General features: G+C 44.0%; 1 protein-coding gene across 1 annotated transcript; it reads right to left on the bottom strand.

The window, feature by feature from the left end:
- Window positions 1-1,073: 1,073 nt before the first annotated feature.
- LOC136447633 (mucin-2-like) lies at window positions 1,074-19,962 on the bottom strand. Its single transcript, XM_066446674.1, has 8 exons — window positions 19,753-19,962; window positions 9,778-18,211; window positions 9,329-9,341; window positions 8,594-8,650; window positions 6,744-6,921; window positions 1,689-5,428; window positions 1,521-1,591; window positions 1,074-1,333 (listed from the first exon to the last, which is right to left on the bottom strand). Exons 1-6 carry the CDS (start codon window positions 19,850-19,852, stop codon window positions 2,061-2,063), a joined length of 12,150 nt encoding a protein of 4,049 aa, XP_066302771.1. The 5' UTR covers window positions 19,853-19,962; the 3' UTR covers window positions 1,074-1,333; window positions 1,521-1,591; window positions 1,689-2,060.
- Window positions 19,963-20,973: the final 1,011 nt, after the last annotated feature.

The raw sequence follows: 20,973 nt of genomic DNA on the forward strand, positions 1-20,973 counted from the left end.
CAGGGTTTAAGACTGCTGAGTTTCTCTGACATTCCGCGAGAATTCCGGCAGTCCAAAAATATCACTGTGGTCTATCCGGCATCTGCTTAGGGATTGGAGGACGGTGACAGCACTTTAGAAACATGACATAACTGCCTCCTGACTTGGGTAATCACTCCCACCTGTGTATCATGACAACAATACAGATACAAGTGTAGCATCCATGTTCACCTCACCTTCATTCATAGTCAGTTGAAGTTGCCAGTCCGCGTCCATATGTCCCCATAGAACACCGAGTTAACATGTGCGGGACATTGTTAAAACATGCCCGTCTACTTGCGCGCAGTGTTTGTTGTGTTCCCTCAGTTCAAAGTCTGGCTTGCAGAAGTTGCTCACGCGTTCCAGTAAATATGACCTCCATCTGATCTGACCCGGATGTAATACTTATCGCAGTGTGATGACGTATCGTGATCGATAAGAGTAGCTACTCCCTCGCACGGTATTTGGTATATCGTTTAAACTTTAATCAGGGTTATACAAATGTAAGTCACGTGTATTCTGCATTATCTTTCCCATAAAGGGGGAAGGGTACTCTCACTCGGAAAACGGGCAACGTTAGCTAATTTCTGAGAAGATCTTAGGGTGGAACATCTTAATATTTTATGACTGAACTGGCCTCTCTCCCTAATTTCCATATGGGGAGGAGGGCTGTAAAAAAAATCCCGGTCGGTCAGAAAACGTTATTATTTTCTCCCCCCCAAGATCTGCTTGGAGTGGAACGCTATCCTTTGTGATCAGGGTGCGGGCTGATTCAGGAACTTCGTTGCGCAAAATATAACGTAATTAGAGCTGAAATATTTTGAATTCCATACTGTCGAAAGTCCCAACTCTGATTGAATACCACGCCACAACTTGAGATGCAGTACCACTCCCGATCGCGATGATCTTACCAAACGTCCATCAAATTACATGCAACATTCGGGTCTTTTGAGGACTCTCACAAGGCTTATATATTAAATGGAGTTTGAATACTTTAACCTGTAGCTCAATGATTTGAACGCTAGAGGCATAGAAAAAAGGTTCAAGAAACAAAGTTTAACGTTCCTGCTAAGAATGTAATCTTTATTACACTTTTTATAGTAAAAATGACTGGAAATGAATAAGATATTATAAGACAAAGAATACACATTTTGTAACATCCTTGTAATTGTACACAAATTAATGGAAATTTGAAAAAAAATACAACAAAATTTATACACAACAAATCAAGTCAATAATAAGTCGCCAGCTGCGTAGGCTCGGTCGTTAGCACATACAATGTGATCGCTGAATTAGTGGACTCTTGCAGTATGAGCTGAGGAAAAGAAGAAGAAAAAACATCCATTGTGATCCTTTGGGCCGTCAAACCATTCACAAAGAAAACAAAGAACAGACTGTCAGTGTATATAAACTGATTTGGTAGCTTAGGGCACCAAATTATAACCTTGTTTTATAAAAGAAATTCATATTTTGTCATAAACTGTGGTATAAGTTATACATACCCTCTACACTGCAGCTTGGTTTGGGTCGAGAGATGTTACATGAGGTCACTTCCAATTCTCTTCATGTAGATCTATAGAAAATATACATGTTGAAGATGACGGTGACGACTTTGAACTGAAGCAATTGTCTGAATTTGACAAATATCTACCACACGACCGTAGCCATACCTTCTGGTCTGCGACGTTGCAAAACTCGCCGTTGTTCCACCAGCATCAGACCTAGTCGGCACCCGTTCATCTTTAGGGACCTACCTGAAGAAAAGCTGAGGGAAAGGCTGAAACAAAGGCCTGTGTCTGGGTTATTTGGCTACAAAGGATACAGTCCTCTCTCCACACTCACAGCACTATCTCTGACAGAACACATTTTCAAACGTCGGCAACGATACCTGTAGAAAAGTCTGAAAGAAAGAACATTTGACAAAGAAGACGAACTGCAAGTTGTGTTTCTGTGTAAGCGGTGAACATGATGCACGCTGCAGATGGCTATCGCCAACAGAATTTCCAAGAGAACGCATCGCGCGATTTCTTTTTTCCCTACGCCTATGTCAAAATCGTAGCTGTGCAAGACCAGGCGTTCGCAACGCGCATAGACATAAAATGGAAAACAGTGATCACGTGGTCTATCCTGAAAGTCGCCCGTTCAGACGTTGGTTGTGTACTACCTGTCGATGGTGGTTGGGATGTTACAGCGCTCGTGATTGGCTGCGTTGTCCGTCCCGTGGTCTCTGGAGGCGTTGTAGTCTCACCTGTTGTTAACGGCTGCGTTGTTGGTGACACCGTCGTTACATGTGTCGTGAAGAGCTGAGTTGTCGGAATCGTTGTAGCTTGTTCCGTAGTTGGCGCTGTGGTTAAATCGGTAGTGCCGATATCTGTCGTCTTCAGTGTAGTCTCCTCAGTGCTTTGTATTGTAGTTTGTTCCGGAGTGAACTGAGTTGTGACATGTGTCGTCGGTATTGGCGTTGGGAAGATAGTTGAATGGACCGTAGTAGGTTGTGTTGATCGCCCCGTGGTCTCAGCGGTTGGTAACCGTGTAGTTTGTTGCTGAGTTGTGACATGTGTCGTTGGCACAACCGTAGGGAAGATTGTTGAAAGGACCGTAGTCAAGGACGTTGTAGGGAAACTTGTTGAGGCCGTAGTTGGCTGTGTTGTTTGTCCCGTGGTCTCTGCGGTTGGTAACCGTGTAGTTTGTTGCTGAGTTGTGACATGTGTCGTTGGCACAACCGTAGGGAAGATTGTTGAAAGGACCGTAGTCAAGGACGTTGTAGGGAAACTTGTTGAGGCCGTAGTAGGCTGTGTTGTTTGTCCTGTGGTCTCTGCGGTTGGTAACCGTGTAGTTTGTTGCTGAGTTGTGACTTGTGTCGTTGGTGCTGTGGTTTCACGAGTAGTGCCGACAATTGTCGTCTCTTCAGTGGTTGGTCTTGAAGTTTGTTCCGTAGTGAACTGAGTTGTTGGTGAAACCGTTGTGATCAGTGTCGTTGGTGAGAAAGTTGTTGGAAGGGTCGTTTGTTCTGTCGTCTCTTCGGTACTTGGCCTAGTGGTTTGTTCAGTAGTCAGTAGGGTCGATTGCCGAGTTGTTTGTTCCGTGGTCTGTTCCGTAGTTCTCTCTGTGGTCGGCTGTGCTGTTTTCTCCGTAGTCTCTACTGGTGTAGTCGTCAGGAATGTGGTATTCTCCGTAGTAAGCTGCGTTGTTGGTTGGACCGATGTGACCAGTGTCGTTGGTGCAAAAGTTGTTGGGATCGTTGTTTGTCCCGTAGTAATAATGGTCGATTGTTTTGTAGTATCTTGAGTAGTCCTTTCAGTAGTTGGCTTTGTTGTCTTCCTCGTAGTCTCTTGAGTCATAATCGTAGTTTTCTCCGTAGTAAGCTGCGTTGTTGGTTGGACCGATGTGACCAGTGTCGTTGGTGCAAAAGTTGTTGGGATCGTTGTTTGTCCCGTAGTAATAATCGTCGATTGTTTTGTAGTATCTTGAGTAGTCCTTTCAGTAGTTGGCTGTGTTGTCTTCCTCGTAGTCTCTTGAGTCATTGTCGTAGTTGTCTCCGTAGTAAGCTGCGTTGTTGGTTGGACCGACGTGACCAGTGTCGTCGGTGAGAAAGTTGTTGGGATCGTTGTTTGACGCGTCGTTTCTTCAGTAGTCAGTAGGGTCGATTGTCGAGTTGTTTGTTCCGTGGTCTCTTCCGTAGTTCTCTCTGTGGTCACCTGTGTTGTTTTCTTCGTAGTCTCTGCAGCTGTGGTAGACAGTATTGTGGTCCTCTCCGTAGTAAGCTGTGTTGTTGGTTGAACCGATGTGACCAATGTCGTTGGTGAAAAAGTTGTTGGGAGGGTCGTTTGTTCAGTAGTAAGTAGGGTCGATTGCCGAGTCGTTTGTTTTGTAGTATCTTGAGTAGTCATCTCGGTGGTCGGCTGTGTTGTCTCCTTCGTAGTCTCTAGAAGCGTTGTTGTCTCCATTGTGGTCTTTTCTGTGGTAAACTGGGTTGTTGGTTGAACCGTTGTAACGTGTGTCGTCGGTGCAAAAGTTGTTGGGATGGTCGTTTGCTCAGTTGTCTGTACAGTAGTTTGTTTTGTAGTCTCAATAGTTGTTGGCGCTGTAGTTGACGCAGTAGTGTCGATAGCTGTCGTCTCTAATGTCGTCTCTTCGGTGGTTGGAACTGTAGTGGACAGAGTTGTTGGTAAATCGGTTGTGACCAGCGTCGTTGGTGAAAAAGTTGTTGGGATCGTTGTTTGTCTAGAAGTAAGTAGGGTCGAGTGTCGAGTTGTTTGTTCCGTGGTCTCTTCCGTAGTTCTCTCTGTGGTCGGCTGTGTTGTTTTCCCCGTAGTCTCTAGAAGTGTTGTCGTCTCCATTGTGGTCTTTTCTGTGGTAAACTGGGTTGTTGCTGGAACCGTTGTAACATGTGTCGTTGGTGCAAAAGTTGTTGGGATGGTCGTTTGTTCAGTCGTCTGTACAGTAGACTGACGCGTAGTTTCTTCAGTAGTCAGTAGGGTCGATTGCGGAGTTGTTTGTTCTGTCGTCTCTTCCGTTGTTCTCTCAGTTGTCGGCTGTGTTGTTTTCTTCGTAGTCTCTAGAGGTGTTGTCTTTTCTGTGGTTAACTGAGTTGTTGTTGAATCAGTTGTGGCCTGGGTTGTAGCCTGGGTTGTTGGTTGAACCGTTGTAACATGTGTCGTTGGTGAAAAAGTTGTTGGGATCGTTGTTTGTTTCGTCGTCTCTGCAGTAGTTGGCCTTGTTGTTTGTTCAGTAGTAAGTAGGGTCGATTGCCGAGTTGTCTGTCTTGTAGTATCTTGAGTAGTTCTCTCAGTGGTCGGTAGCGTTGTCGTCTTCGTAGTCTCCAGAGGCGTTGTCGTTTCAATTGTGGTCTTTTCTGTTGTTGCCTCAGTTGTGACCTGCGTTGTAGGCTGAAACGTTGTTGCCTGGGTTGTTGCCTCAGTTGTGACTTGCGTTGTTGGTTGAACCGTTGTGATTTGTGTGGTAGGATTCTGCGTGGTTGGAATCGTAGTAAACTGAGTTGTAGGATTCTGCGTTGTTGGAATCGTGGTAAACTGAGTTGTAGGATTCTGCGTGGTTGGAATCGTGGTAAAATGAGTTGTAGGATTCTGCGTGGTAAACTGAGTTGTAGGATTCTGCGTGGTTGGAATCGTGGTAAACTGAGTTGTAGGATTCTGCGTGGTTGGAATCGTAGTAAACTGAGTTGTAGGATTCTGCGTTGTTGGAATCGTGGTAAACTGAGTTGTAGGATTCTGCGTGGTTGGAATCGTGGTAAACTGAGTTGTAGGATTCTGCGTGGTTGGAATCGTAGTAAACTGAGTTGTAGGATTCTGCGTGGTTGGAATCGTGGTAAACTGAGTTGTAGGATGCTTCGTTGTGGGAATCGTGGTAATCCGAGTTGTAGGAAGAGTTGTAATATGCGTTGTATTCCCTGAAATAAAAATGCATCATAGTGTAAATGAAATATATATCTGTCTCTGTGGCTTGTACACATTCGCAATGCTTGATGACTAGAACGAAAATCATATTGCGCTTTGATACAAAATAAATACCAACCCTCCCTTACATGATTGACCTTGGTGACAAGATAAATGCTTGAGTTTGAACCCTAGGCATTCCACTCCCATTCACTGTCATCTAATCATACTTATTAAATCGTGCTGTGTCCAGGACCACTTTAAGTGGATTCAAACCGCAAAGCAAATTCAAGACATGATGGCAAAACGTTTTTAGAATCTGTGTCCCCTGGTATAAACATGGCGTCGCCCAAGGACACGTATGTAGGGATCATGCACTTCTGCTGACAACCAGTAGAAAGCGCTGTTGCAACAGTGTGCATCCAAACGCAAGGACAGAACAATATAAATCAGTGATCAGGAATGGTCAACACCTTTTCAATACTAACCACCTTTTAAACACAAATATATGTTGGTATATACCTGTCTACTCGTGCATAGAATGCACCTATACAAACTAACAAATTTCTCAGAGCAAAGCCAATTCTAATTTTATACGATGCCAATCATTCTTAGATAGAAGCAGAACACAAGAGGACGAACTATAAAAAATCGCACCAAAGAAAACGCCTCATTTACCATCCACATAGAAGTGTTATGAAAAATAAACATCCCTTGTCTATATCTATATCTATATTTATCAAGCCATTCCTGGCCACGCCATATTGTGTCATTTCCATTTTCTGTTCTCCTTGGGCGTTTCACTTTGTGCGTCCTTTAGAGGCATCTATTTGAGTTTATGCTCAAATCTACGTAATATGTTTAATCTCCTTGACATTCATTGTCTTCTGATGATGACGGGGTGAGTTTCTAAACCAAATCATTGATACAAAATCTTGCACATGTGTGCAAAGATCTATTTGTGTCGACCAAAGATATAACAACAGAACACGCCTGCTGAACAACATATGCTTCCTATGAACCACAGTACAATAGAAACGACGACTAAAGCTATAGGAAAGAACGCATATTTCATCGACATACAACGCCCAATATAGTAGTTACACCAAAAATGACTCCTCCAGTAAAGAAATACGATACAATCCATCTCGTCTGGGTCTGAAATGCACCTTACGATCCAAAGTCTATTTTGGCATGTTTGTTAAACGCAAACTATATTCTGTCTAGCTTAACGAACAATAATCTTTGGGACGACTTTTTGATTCATGACAAACTATGTCGGTATTTTTTCGCGTCGCTGTCAGATGAACTAGACGTGACACAACTTACCTTGTGCCTTCACCATTCCTCCTCGCTCAGAGGACAGTAGGACCATGGTAAGGACCAGCACCACGGTAGGTCTACAGTTTGACAGTCTCAACATTGTACAAGGACGCATGGTGAAGCTAGCATTGCTGGCAACAGGCTTCTCAGTACTGATTTTGTAGCAGTGCACACTATAAGTCATCTAGGCGTGGCGTTAATGATATGTTTCGCACGAAAACGTCACAAGAGCAGCAAAGGTCCCTGTGCTGGCGTGAATGGTGTGTAATTTCATGAGTGACTGACGTTGTTCAATACCTGACGTATGATTTAATGGTTCACAAAAAAGATGTCAAAAAAGTAAAGAAGAACAAGATGTGCGTTGATATGATTCTTAAGATCTTATCAGACCATCGCATAAGACGCTTTCGATGATGAACAGATTGCACTTCATAACTAGTCAACAACCGGCGGTTGTCACATGCATTCCTATGCCTAGCCTACATGTATAGCCCCGGGGACATGTACAATCTTGGAGGACATTGTTATCTTGCATTCGCACGTCTACAAAAACGTCAGAGGGAAACAAAAGAAAGACACTTTGAATATCTGAAGACGTTTGAGGGTAGGATAGTGATATTATGTAGCAGAGGTTATAGACAATGCAAGCTAGAACAAGGGGAGTCTAATAAAAGACATTATGTTTGCATGCTTAGTACGACCTTGCTGGCCTTGCTTTTAATGATCTGGGAAGATAATCATGGCGGCCTTTTTTGCCGCTTGAGTAGGTGTACGTGTCTTGCAGAACAGGTTCTTGGCGACGATCAGATCAGATGAGCGCAGACATTAGCGCACATAATTGGTAGTTCTGACTCATTGCTGACGCAGACGCCATTGTGTTCTCAAGGGGAACACCCAAAATGACCTTTCTTTTGGTAGCCGCCCTGCCACGACAAAAGGTGCAATGACGCACGGCGATCCCGTAGATAGATTCACTGAGGAACACAAATGTCACGGAGCCCCCCTCCCCCCTGCGTTGTCTTCTCTCAGCCAGACCGAGTGATCGAAGTGTCCACTTAGGAAAGGCAGTGAACTGGCTAATTGTTTGAACACAGTCTGGCTTTTTATTACCTTCGTCTAGAAGGTTATGTTTTCGTCAGCGTTCGTGTGTGTGTGCGTCTGTGTGTGTGTGTTTGATTGTTTGTTGAATGCAACTCAAGAATGCCTGGATGGGTAGGCTTGATACTTGGTATGTGGGTATACGTAGATCTTCTTGAGACCTCGAAATGATTGGATTTAGGGACCCCTAGCGGCTTGTCATAAACTGATTTCTGGCCGAATTTCTTCGATAATAGTATAGAAATGATTGTGAACTACCTTTGTTACACAAGCTACATAGGACAGCCAACAAAATCATTAAAAAGCTTGGAAACCAGATATCTTCCAATAGACGGAATTACCCCCTCCCCTTAATAGATGACAGGCAATCACTGTCACTGTGAAAAGACCAACCATTCAAACAGAGCGATAAAACCATTGAGCCATTCAATCTGTGCTTTTTTTTTGTTAATTGGTGTGTTGTTCTAGTTTGACAACGCCTCGTATATATAATTTTACCAGACAATGGTAACTTACAGACGTCTGTATTGAATGAAAGCTATGTGACCGGTCAACTATTTTGTATGGGAGGGGGGCAACTTTCAACGTTCAGTGTTGTATGAGTATGACCTCACTTTGTGTACGTACTTCATCATATGGCACATCTTGCATTATCGCGTTACTGCTTCAAACCAACCCCCCGATTGTTTATGTTTTGGCGACACCTCCAGAGCGAGCCTAATTGTAAAGTATTATTATCGTTTTGTACAGATACTTACGTTAGATTCATTGAGGTGGTCAGAACTGGTGCTGCGTTTCTCCTCTCGGTCATTGACCTGTAAAGAGATACAGTATCAACGTTTTAAGCGATGAAATATGCAGGGGAGGGTCAAAAATGGATCACACTCGAAAACACGACACATCATTTTGTACAGCTTTGATTAAAACGTCATTTTGTCCTTGTGTGTTTATTGTTTATTGTTTAGAAGATCTCCATTAGTGACAGTACATGGTACTACTCTTCCTAGAGTCCTGAATTATGACATACACATGTGAAGAATTGAAACATATTTCAACACCAAAGATAAGACACACAACTTTCCACCAATCCCAGTGGTCTCCTTCAGGATCTAGGGTGACCCTCAGAACACGTGACTTCCGGCATTACGCCGCGGGTCAAAGGTGACTGGAAGTCGGTAGCTAGTCATCTTACCCTTCATATTTGACACGACAGCAGCAGACTGGAACATTATGGGTGTCATAGATATTGGCATAAAGAGGAAACATTCGCCCTGTAAATGTCCTATTAGTCACTAATGCTCTTAGGACAGTATGACATGTTAAAGTAGACCTCATTGCGCCCTGAGCTGCTAGACCAACATCGCAATGGGCCAATTTTCCACACATCGGTACTCTTAATAAATGTGTGTGCGCATGACTGTGTATACTCACCATATATCAGCAAGCACACAGTATCCACAACCTCTGCATCTTCTTTCACCTCCTTGACAAACTACAATGACAAAGCTAAAACAACAAAAAGGACAACAAAACAAAAATACATTGAGTGGCTGTTATTTTGCTAAAAGGATACATGATCCCCGGTCCATCCACTCTCTGGCTGTCCAAAGTTCTGTTGTTTTCCTACAGTATACTGTAATGAAACACTGACCAGGATTCGTCACTTTGCTCGAAGGATACGTGAGATCAGGTCCGTAACCTATATAACCCAGGAGACGCCGGGCTTGTGAAGAAGACGGCATCCTCTTCACCTGCAGAACAACCTGAATGAAAGAAACTACACCGGCACGTTTAGCCGTGTGATGGAGACAGAGATGTGAGTGTGGTGTGTGCTAATAGAGATAAGACAAGCGTTCAGGGAAGAAGGTGTGCGCTACCGCTGTGCAAGACGAATGGCAAACATTACCCGCGCAGAAAGTTAAGCGGCCAGGGCGAACATTACCCGCGCAGAGCAGCGGCCAGCGATGCACTGAACGGCCCGTGGTCTGTCCTGAATGTATCTGCCTGTTGAAACTCCAGTCTAATCACCAGGCGACAAATACCTGTTTCTGAAAGAGTAGACAGCAACGTTATTGAGGTTGTGTTTGTGGTTCGAACTGGTGACGGTTGTGATGTTAGTAACGTTTTAAATTCTGTAGTCTTTTTTGGGGTAAGTTTTGTAGTCTCTGTTGTTACTTGTGAGGAATGTAAGGGTGTTCTGTCTGTTGTCAGCTGTGTAGTCTGTTTCGAATTTAGTAAGGTTAGTGGATGTGTTGTTTCTTCCGTGGTTCTTTCAGTTATTCGTTGCGTAGCTTCTATGGTATTACCAGCAGTTGTTTTCTGTGTTGCAGAGCCTGTAGTAGTTCGTTGAGCAGATGTTGCAGTTGATTGTTGCGTAGTCCTGTGAGTCGTTGTCTGTGTCGTCAGTACCGTAGTCTTCTCAGTGGTTGGCTCTGTAACTTGTTCCGCCATGGTGGTAGTCTCAGTTGTTCGTTGTGTTGTTTGTGTCTTACCTGAAATCGTGGACAGGACTGGCTTTGTGGATTTCTCTGTAGTCACTTGAGTAGATTGTCGAGTTGTTTGGTTTGTAGTGTCAATAGTTGTTGGTGCTGTGGTTTTCTCAGTAGTGCCGACTGTCGTATTTAGTGTCGTCTCCTGAGTGGTTGGCCTTGAAGTTTGTTCCGTAGTGAACTGAGTTGTGACATGTGTCGTCGGTACAGGTGTTGGAAAGAGTGTTGAATGGACCGTAGTAGGATGTGTCGATCGTCCTGTGGTCTCAGCTGTTGACCGTGTAGTTTGTTCTGTAGTAAACTGAGTTGTGACATGTGTCGTCGGTACTGGCGTTGGGAAGACTGTTGAATGGACCGTGGTCTCTGCGGTTGTTGGCCGGGTAGTTTGTTCTGTAGTCACTTGAGTAGTGTGTCGAGTTGTTTCTTTTGTAGTCTCACTAGTTGTTGGTGATGTGGTTCTCTCAGTAGTGCCGACTGTCGTCTCTAGTGTCGTCTCCTGAGTGGTTGGCCTTGAAGTTTGTTCCGTAGTGAGCTGAGTTGTGACATGTGTCGTCGGTACAGGCGTTGGGAGGACTGTTGAATGGACAGTAGTTGAGTACGTCGTAGGAATACTTGTTGACCGCGTTGTTGGTTGCGTTGTTTCTTTTGTGGTCTTCTCTGACGTTGGTTGCATTGTACTCATTCTAGTTGACCGTTCAGTGGCCTGTCTTATGGTAATTTCAGTGGTTGCTTCAGTGGTCCTCCCTGTAGTTAGGAGTGTTGTATTTCCCGTCGTGTCTAGAGGAAGGGTCGTCTGTTTCGTGGTCTTCATCGTGGTGGAGTATGTTGGCCTTGTAGTTTGTTTAGTGGTCCCCTCTGTAATTCTCAGAGTAGTGACCGTAGTAGGCTGTGTAGATCGTCCCGTGGTCTCAGCGGTTGTTGACCGTGAAGTTTGTTTCTGAGTTGTGACATGTGTCGTTGGTACAAATGTTGGCAAGAATGTTGAATGGGCCGTTGTCAAGTACGTTGTAGGAAAACTTGTTGAGGACGCAGTAGGTTGTGTTGTTCGTCCCGTGGTCTTTGTGGTTGTTGACCGTGTAGTTTGTTTCTGAGTTGTGGCATGTGTCGTTGGTACAAATGTTGACAAGGTAGTCAAGTAAGTTGTAGGAAAACTTGTTGAGGCCGTAGTAGGTTGTGTTGTTCGCCCCGTGGTCTCTGTGGTTGTTGACCGTGTAGTTTGTTCCTGAGTTGTGACATGTGTCGTCGGTACAAATGTTGGCACGAGTGTTGATCGCCCCGTAGTCTCAACACTTGTTGGCGCTGTAGTTAACTCGGTAGTGTCGATAGCTGGCTGTGTAGTCCTCTCAGTAGTGATCTGAGTGGTTGGTTGCGTTGTGCGTTCTGTAATCCTCTCAGTGGTTGGCTGCGTCGTTGTTTCTATTGTTGTTCGTTGTGTGGTTTCTATAGTAGCGTCAGCGGTTGTTTTCCTTGCTGTAGTCCCCTCTGTTGATTGTTGCGTTGTTTCTTCTGTGGTTATCTCAGACGTTGGTTGCATTGTACTTATTGCAGTAGACCGTTCAGTTGTTTGTTTCATGGTAATTTCAGTGGTTGGTTGCGTGGTTTCTTCCGTAGAACTGACAGTGGTTGTATGTAGTGTGCTTGGTTGTGTAGTTTGATCCGTAGTAATCTGAGTGGATTGTTGCGTTGATTCTTCCGTTGTCTTCTGAGTGGTCTGCTGCGTGGTTTCCATCGTACTGCTGACAGTCGTCCGTCGTGTCGTCCTGTCAGCAGTTTGCCTTGTACTCTCTTCCGTAGTGATCTGAGTTGTTGGTTGTGTTGTGCGTTTCGTTGTCCTTTCAGTGGTCGGTTGCGTGGTTTTCTCCGTGGTGCTGATGGATGTTGTGCTCTTTGCAGTGCTTGCCTGGACCGTTGTCATTGCAGTGGACTGCAGTGTTGTTTCTTTCGTGGTCCTTCTAGTGGTTGGTTGCGTTGTTACTTCAGTACTTTGAACTGTGCTTCCTGCGGTGGTTGGTTGAGTTGTTTGCTCCGTAGTGATCTGAGATGTTGCTTGTGTTGTTTGTGCTGTGGTCTCTTCGGTGGTTGGTTGACTTGTTTGTTCTGTAGTGATCTGAGATGTTGCTTGTGTTGTTTCTGCTGAGGTCTTTTCGGCCGTTGACCGTGAAGTTTGTTCAGTGGTTATGTGTGTGAATTGTGGTGTTTTATGTTCTGTTGTTGTCTTTAGTGTTGGTTGTACCGTCTTACCTGCAGTCGTCGACATGGCTGGCTTTGTGGATTTCTCTGTAGTCAGTTGTATCGTTGATTGTGATGTTGTTTTCTCAGAAGTTTGCCGTTTAGTTTTTTCCGTAGTCATCTGAGTTGTTGGTGAAGTTATTGTGACACGCGTAGTTGGTACAGATGTTGACAAGACTGTTGAACGGACCGTTGTTTCTTCTCTGGTTCTCTCAGACGATGGTTGTACTGTGCTTATTGCAGTAGACTGTTCTGTTGTCTGTTTGATGGTAATTTCAGTAGTTGGTTGCGTGGTTTCTTCTTCGAAACTGATGGTGGTTGTATGTAGTGTGCTTGGTTGTGTAGTTTGATCCGTAGTCCTCTGAGTCGATTGTTGTGTTGACTCTTCCGTAGTCTTCTGAGGCGTTGTCGTCTCCATTGTGGTCGTCTTTGTTGATGAAATCATTGTGACATGTGTCGTAGTTGAGTACGTTGTAGGAGAACTTGTTGAAGTCGTAGTAGGCTGTGTTGTTCGCCCCGTGGTATCTGTGGTTGTGGACCGGGTAGTTTGTTCTGTAGTCACTTGAGTAGATTGTCGAGTTGTTTGTTTTGTAGTCTCAGTATTTGTTGGTGCTGTGGTTCCCTCAGTAGTGCCGACAACTGTCGTCTCTAGTGTCGTCTCCTGAGTGGTTGGCCTTGAAGTTTGTTCCGTAGTGAACTGAGTTGTGACATGTGTCGTCGGTACAGGCGTTGGGAAGATTGTTGAATGGACCGTAGTCTCTGCGGTTGTTGGGCGGGTGTTTTGTTCTGTAGTCACTTGAGTAGGTTGTCGAGTTGTTTGTCTTGTAGTGTCAGTAGTTGTTGGTGCTGTGGTTATCCCAGTAGTACCGACTGTCGTCTCTGGTGTCGTCTCCTGAGTGGTTGGCCTTGAAGTTTGTTCCGTGGTGAGCTGAGTTGTGACATGTGTCGTCGGTACTGGCGTTGGGAAGATTGTTGAATGGACCGTAGTCTCTGCGGTTGTTGATCGTGCTGTGGTGTCTTCTGTAGTCTGTAGTGTAGTTTGATCTGTAGTCATCTGAGTAGTAGACTGTGTTGTTTGTGCTGTGGTCTCTGCGGTAGTATGTTTAGTTGTAGGATTTTTCGTTGTTGGAATCGTGGTGAAATGCGTTGTAGGATGCTTCGTCGTTGGGATCGTGGTGATGTGGGTTACAGTTTGTCTTGTGGTCTTTTCCGTAGTTATTGCAGTAGTTGGCCGTGACGTTTGTTTAGTTGTCTCTTCCGTAGGTCTAACAGTAGTTGGTCGTGACGCTTGTTTGGTTGTCTGTTCTGTAGATCTTGCAGTAGTTGACCTTGTAGTTTGTTCTGTGGTCTCTTCCGTAGTTCTTGCAGTAGTTGGTCGTGTAGTTTGTTCTGTGGTCTCTTCCGTAGTTCTTGCAGTAGTTGGTCGTGTCGTTTGTTTGGTGGTCTCTTCCGTAGTTCTTGCAGTACTTGTTTGTTCTGTCGTCTTCTGAGTTGATGCTTGCGTTGTTTGTTCTGTTGTCGCCTTTGTAGTCTGTAGTGTAGTTGTTTCCGTAGTCATCTCAGTAGTAAATTGTGTTGTTTGTTTTGTAGTCTGTAGTGTAGTTTGATCTGTAGTCATCTGAGTAGTAGACTCTGTAGTTTCTGCTTTAGTAGTGTGTTTAGGCGTTGTAGGATTTTTCGTCGTTGGAATCGTGGTGAAAGGCGCCGTAGTAGGATTTTTCGTCGTTGGGATCGTGGTTATGTGCGTCGGAGTTGGCTGGGTCGATTGTTTGGTTGTCTCTTCCGTAGTTCTTCTAGTAGTTGGTCGTGTAGTTTGTTCTGTGGTCTCTTCCGTAGTTCTCGTAGTAGTTGACCTTGTAGTTTGTTTGGTGGTCTCTTCCGTAGTTCTTGCAGTAGTTGGTCGTGTAGTTTGTTTGGTGATCTCTTCCGTAGTTCTTGGAGTAGTTGGTCGTGTAGTTTTTTTGGTTGTCTTCTCCGTAGTTCTTGCAGTATCTGGCTTTGTAGTTTGTTTCGCTGTTTCCTCTGTAGTTCTCGAAGTAGTTGGCTTCGTTGTTTGTTTGGTGGTCTCTTCCGTAGTTCTTGCAGTAGTTGTTTCTTCTGTCGTCTTCTGAGTTGATGCTTGCGTTGTTTGTTCTGTTGTCGCCTTTGTAGTCTGTAGTGTAGCTGGTTCCGTAGTCATCTCAGTAGTAAATTGTGTTGTTTGTTTTGTAGTCTGTAGTGTAGTTTGATCTGTAGTCATCTGAGTAGTTGACTCTGTAGTTTCTGCTTGAGTAGTGTGTCTAGGCGTTGTAGGATTTTTCGTCGTTAGAATCGTGGTGAAAGGCGCCGTAGTAGGATTTTTCGTCGTTGGGATCGTGGTGATGTGCGTCGGAGTTGGCTGGGTCGATTGTTTGGTTGTCTCTTCCGTAGTTCTTGCATTAATAGACCTTGTAGTTTGTTCGGTGGTCTCTTCCGTAGTTCTTGCAGTAGTTGGTCGTGTAGTTTGTTCGATGGTCTCTTCCGTAGTTCTTGCAGTAGTTGGTCGTGTAGTTTGTTCTGTGGTCTCTTCCGTAGTTCTCGTAGTAGTTGGTCGTGTCGTTTGTTTGGTGGTCTCTTCCGTAGTTCTTGCAGTAGTTGACCTTGTAGTTTGTTCGATGGTCTCTTCCGTAGTTCTTGCAGTAGTTGGTCGTGTAGTTTGTTTGGTGGTCTCTTCCGTAGTTCTTGCAGTAGTTGGTCGTGTCGTTTGTTTGGTTGTCTCTTCCGTAGTTCTTGCAGTAGTTGTTTCTTCTGTCGTCTTCTGAGTTGATGCTTGCGTTGTTTGTTCTGTTGTCGCCTTTGTAGTCTGTAGTGTAGTTGGTTTCGAAGTCATCTCAGTAGTAAATTGTGTTGTTTGTTTTGTAGTCTGTAGTGTAGTTTGATCTGTAGTCATCTGAGTAGTAGACTCTGTAGTTTCTGCTTTAGTAGTGTGTTTAGGCGTTGTAGGATTTTTCGTCGTTGGAATCGTGGTGAAAGGCGCCGTAGTAGGATTTTTCGTCGTTGGGATCGTGGTAATGTGCGTCGGAGTTGGCTGGGTCGATTGTTTGGTGGTCTCTTCCGTAGTTCTTCCAGTAGTTGGTCGTGTAGTTTGTTTGGTGGTCTCTTCCGTAGTTCTTCTAGTAGTTGATCTTGTAGTTTGTTCGCTGGTCTCTTTCGTAGTTCGTCCAGTAGTTGACCTTGTAGTTTGTTTGGTGATCTCTTCCGTAGTTCTTGCAGTAGTTGGTCGTGTAGTTTGTTCTGTGGTCTCTTCCGTAGTTCTTCCAGTAGTTGGTCGTGTAGTTTGTTTGGTGGTCTCTTCCGTACTTCTTGCAGTAGTTGGTCGTGTCGTTTGTTTGGTTGTCTCTTCCGTAGTTCTTGCACTAGTTGTTTCTTCTGTCGTCTTCTGAGTTGATGCTTGCGTTGTTTGTTCTGTTGTCGCCTTTGTAGTCTGTAGTGTAGTTGGTTCCGTAGTCATCTCAGTAGTAAATTGTGTTGTTTGTTTTGTAGTCTGTAGCGTAGTTTGATCTGTAGTCATCTGAGTTGTAGACCCTGTAGTTTCTGCTTTAGTAGTGTGTTTAGGCGTTGTAGGATTTTTCGTCGTTGGAATCGTGGTGAAAGGCGCCGTAGTAGGATTTTTCGTCGTTGGGATCGTAGTAATGTGCGTCGGAGTTGGCTGGGTCGATTGTTTGGTTGTCTCTTCCGTAGTTCTTCCAGTAGTTGGTCGTGTAGTTTGTTCTGTGGTCTCTTCCGTAGTTCTCGTAGTAGTTGACCTTGTAGTTTGTTTGGTGGTCTCTTCCGTAGTTCTTGCAGTAGTTGGTCGTGTAGTTTGTTTGGTGATCTCTTCCGTAGTTCTTGGAGTAGTTGGTCGTGTAGTTTGTTCTGTGGTCTCTTCTGTAGTTCTTGCAGTAGTTGGTCGTGTAGTTTTTTTTGTTGTCTTCTCCGTATTTCTTGCAGTATCTGGCTTCGTAGTTTGTTTCGCTGTTTCCTCTGTAGTTCTCGAAGTAGTTGGCTTCGTTGTTTGTTTGGTGGTCTCTTCCGTAGTTCTTGCAGTAGTTGTTTCTTCTGTCGTCTTCTGAGTTGATGCTTGTGTTGTTTGTTCTGTTGTCGCCTTTGTAGTCTGTAGTTTAGTTGGTTTCGTAGTCATCTCAGTAGTAAATTGTGTTGTTTGTTTTGTAGTCTGTAGTGTAGTTTGATCTGTAGTCATCTGAGTAGTAGACTCAGTAGTTTCTGCTTTAGTAGTGTGTTTAGGCGTTGTAGGATTTTTCGTCGTTGGAATCGTGGTGAAAGGCGCCGTAGTAGGATTTTTCGTCGTTGGGATCGTTGTGATATGCGTCGGAGCTGGCTGGGTCGATTGTTTGGTTGTCTCTTCCGTAGTTCTTCTAGTAGTTGACCTTGTAGTTTGTTTGGTGGTCTCTTCCGTAGTTCTTGCAGTTGTTGGTTGTGTAGTTTGTTTGGTGGTCTCTTCCGTTGTTCTTGCAGTAGTTGGTCGTGTAGTTTGTTTGGTTGTCTCTTCCGTAGTTCTTGCAGTAGTTGGTCGTGTAGTTTGTTTGGTTGTCTCTTCCGTAGTTCTTCCAGTAGTTGGTCGTGTAGTTTGTTTGGTGGTCTCTTCCGTAGTTCTTGCAGTAGTTGGTCGTGTAGTTTGTTTTGTTGTCTCTTCCGTAGTTATCTCAGTAGTTGGCTTCGTAGTTTGTTTGGTGGTCTTCATCGTGGTAGAGTATGTTGTTGCTGGGGTAGTTTTGAACTGAGTTGTACGTTTTGTGGTCTCCTCCGTAGTTTTCGCAGTAGTAAGACGAGTTGTTTCTTCTGTTGTCGCCTGTGTTGATGCCCGTGTTGTTCGGGCTGTGGTATCCACTGTAGTCTTCAGTGTAGTTTGTTCTGTAGTCATCTCAGTAGTAAATTGTGTTGTTTGTTTTGAAGTCTGTAGTGTAGATTGATCTGTAGTCATCTGAGTAGTAGACTGGGTTGTTTGTGCTTTAGTAGTGTGTTTAGGCGTTGTAGGATTTTTCGTCGTTGGAATCGTGGTGAAAGGCGCCGTAGTAGGATTTTTCGTCGTTGGGATCGTGGTTATGTGCGTCGGAGTTGGCTGGGTCGATTGTTTGGTTGTCTCTTCCGTAGTTATCTCAGTAGTTGGCTTCGTAGTTTGTTTGGTGGTCTTCATCGTGGTAGGGTATGTTGTTGCTGGGGTAGTTTTGAACTGAGTTGTACGTTTTGTGGTCTCCTCCGTAGTTCTCGCAGTGGTAAGACGAGTTGTTTCTTCTGTTGTCGCCTGTGTTGATGCTCGTGTTGTTCGGGCTGTGGTATCCACTGTAGTCTGTAGTGTACTTTGTTCTGTAGTCGTCTCAGTAGTAAATTGTGTTGTTTGTGCGGTGGTCTCTTCAGTAGTGTGTTTAGGCGTTGTAGGATTTTTTGTTGTAGGGATCGTGGATAAATGCGTTGTAGGATTCTTCGTTGTTGGAATCGTGGATAAATGCGTTGTAGGATTCTGCGTTGTTGGAATCGTGGAGAAATGCGTTGTAGGATTCTGCGTTGTTGGAATCGTGGACAAATGCGTTGTAGGATGCTTCGTCGTTGGAATCGTTGTAAAATGTGTTGTAGGATGCTTCGTCGTTGGAATCGTGGTGAAATGGGTTGTAGGATGCTTCGTCGTTGGAATCGTGGTAATTTCTTCAGACAGCAAAGTGTAGAAATGTTTTAAAACAAACAATTGTCAACTTTTATTAGACATGACGTATTACGTAGTTTTCTTCTTTTAATGAAATCAATACTTGTCTTTCATTGACATCTTCCACTGCGATTCTTATTCTTGGTAAGCCTCGTTGTTTGCTCTGTAAAGTTGACTCAATAGTTTTAGTTCTGATTTCGCATCTCTTGTTTTGTCATTAGGCGGATAAAATATCATTTGGGACATTCTGAGGTCAACTTTGATGGTGCAAAATACCAAGAATACGATAATAATTAAGCAGCCAGGTTCTAAAACCATCTTGGTATCTAACTTCAGTCGCCTCATGTACAAATGGCTGACTGTCCGTGACATTTGACACGGCACGCACAGTGCATGTGATTAGCATGATTAGTGGTCAGGCGTAGCATGGTAGTAAACGTCTACTATCATGGGCGTCCAGCCAGAAATGAGCATCACATTCGTTGCGTTGATACGAATGTTTTGGTACTAGTTTTGGCTGGCGGTAACCAAGACTTTGATGACACAGTAGACAGTGCTATACTGCCACGATACTTGAAGTATACTATTGGAGTAAATACGTGTCTGACAAGGAATGAAAAAATAATAGAATAGATATTCCAGACGAAGGTTTGTCGGCCAAAGGCGGACGTGGCCTTATCCGACCTAATGAAGTAAAAATGCACACACACACACACACACACACACACACACACACACACACACACACACACACACACACGCGCACGCACGCACAGACACACACGCACGCGCACACACACACACACGCACACACACACACACACACACACACACACACACACACACAGACGCCTTACAACGACCCTCAAGACAACTCAGATGATAGCCAGGCCATTTCTTATCATGGTTTCACGCCCGACCAATGAAGTGTACATGTGTTAAGAACAGGACAAAAGGAAATCATGGCCATTTCTGTACTCAAAGTTCAGGGGATTAGAGACCAAATGACTGAACAACAAAGCCACTTGACTGGAAAATATACCTCATTAAAATAATTAGGATGAAAACTAAACATTGACCGTATCCAATTTTGTCAGGATTTCCAAAACCTTCCGATGAATAACATATTTAAGAACAGACGAAAAAATATGGCCACGTCTGTACTATAAAATGTCAGTGGATGAGGGAAAAAATGGCAGTATACGTACAACAAACACAGCGGATTTTACGGAGGCTCAGTTGCAATACCGTATCAAGGCTTAGAAAGAAACAGATGTATTGTATATGGTCGCAATATATATATCTGACGACAGGACGGAATGGAAATATAGATTCACCCACCCAAACTGGTAACATATATCAGATATTTTACTTACTTCAATACGCTTACATCCACGATCACCATAAATTCAATGGACTTTTTTTAACGTTAAAACATTCAGGTCTATCATGGTTTAACATATGGCAGGCTATTTCAGTTGAGAGTAAAGTTGTTACTTGTTGTTATGCTAGAGAACTGCGTGACATTTTATCAAGGACTTACTTGTTGTCTGTGCCATGGCTGTCCCTCCTCGGTCAAACTGAAGCCACGCCACCATCAGTACCAACACTTCCACAGCTGTCCAGCTCGACACGACACCCATGTCACTCACGCGTTGTCGTTTCGAGAGAAAAAACAGTCTGTTCGAGCTACACAGACGGTTTGGGTTGGAAAGGTAATGTCTTGTGTCCTTATACCTTCTGGGTGTGACCTGCTTTCTGTGTTTGTCGGCGAATGGAGAAAGACAATAAAGGCGATTGTCACACACCTGACTCACACTGACCTTGGATCAATTAACATGATTATGGTGTCACGCATTTACCAAATTAAACAAATCATCGTCCAAATTGAATGAAAGAAATCGTCAAAAATATGAAGACAAAACTTTACCCATTGACACCGAATTGTCGTTTGATGATAAGATAAATTTAAGGTGGAATTTCAAGCACCCATTTTGATACTTGTTGTGAAACTTTTACTCTAACCGCCCGGGGACATGCCACGATAACCAGTCAACCTGTTAGGGATGATAGGGGGTCTTTAAAAGTACCAACTGTTACATGTTGGAAACAGAGAGGTGATAACTGTGTTGTAGTTACACAATGCGAAACAGAAATATGTGTGTCTGGGTGTGCATGAATATAAGTATTTGTAATGTATGTGCTTGGGAAAGGGGCGACTTAAATATCTGAAGACCCGAGGCGATTGGTCGAGAGTCCTTATCAGTTGTTTATCGGGCAATGCACTCGCGCACACCATTGTGTTAACCTACGCATACTTCCTTCAAACCATTAAAGGGTCGTTGTTCTACATTTCTCACGGTGGTTTCATTGCAGTTTTTACAACGACAGTCATAAAAGAGAACATCGCTTGATCCTTTGACAAATACCGCATGCTGACCTAGCTGACCTCATCAGGCCTTGGCAGCCCAATTAAATATCAGTGACATGTCTTCTGTAAACATAAATGTCAGAACCGAACACTCCGTATTCTTCAAGACACACCGTTCCTTCACAATAAAACTTAAGATACCATTAGGCCACACCAAGTTAATCTTATGGATGACATCCGCGCGCGCATTGATTTTCGCCTGTTGTAAAAAAAAAAAAAAAAATTCACCTCCTCCAAGGCTACACAGAACTCCGGAACTTGCCGATTTAGATTGCCGCAAAAGGCTAGCATTGTGCCGGCTTATCGGAAAACTGGGGGCGTATGTGGATTGGT

This window comes from Branchiostoma lanceolatum, chromosome 13 (assembly GCF_035083965.1).
Source record: "Branchiostoma lanceolatum isolate klBraLanc5 chromosome 13, klBraLanc5.hap2, whole genome shotgun sequence".
Lineage (NCBI taxonomy): Eukaryota > Metazoa > Chordata > Leptocardii > Amphioxiformes > Branchiostomatidae > Branchiostoma > Branchiostoma lanceolatum.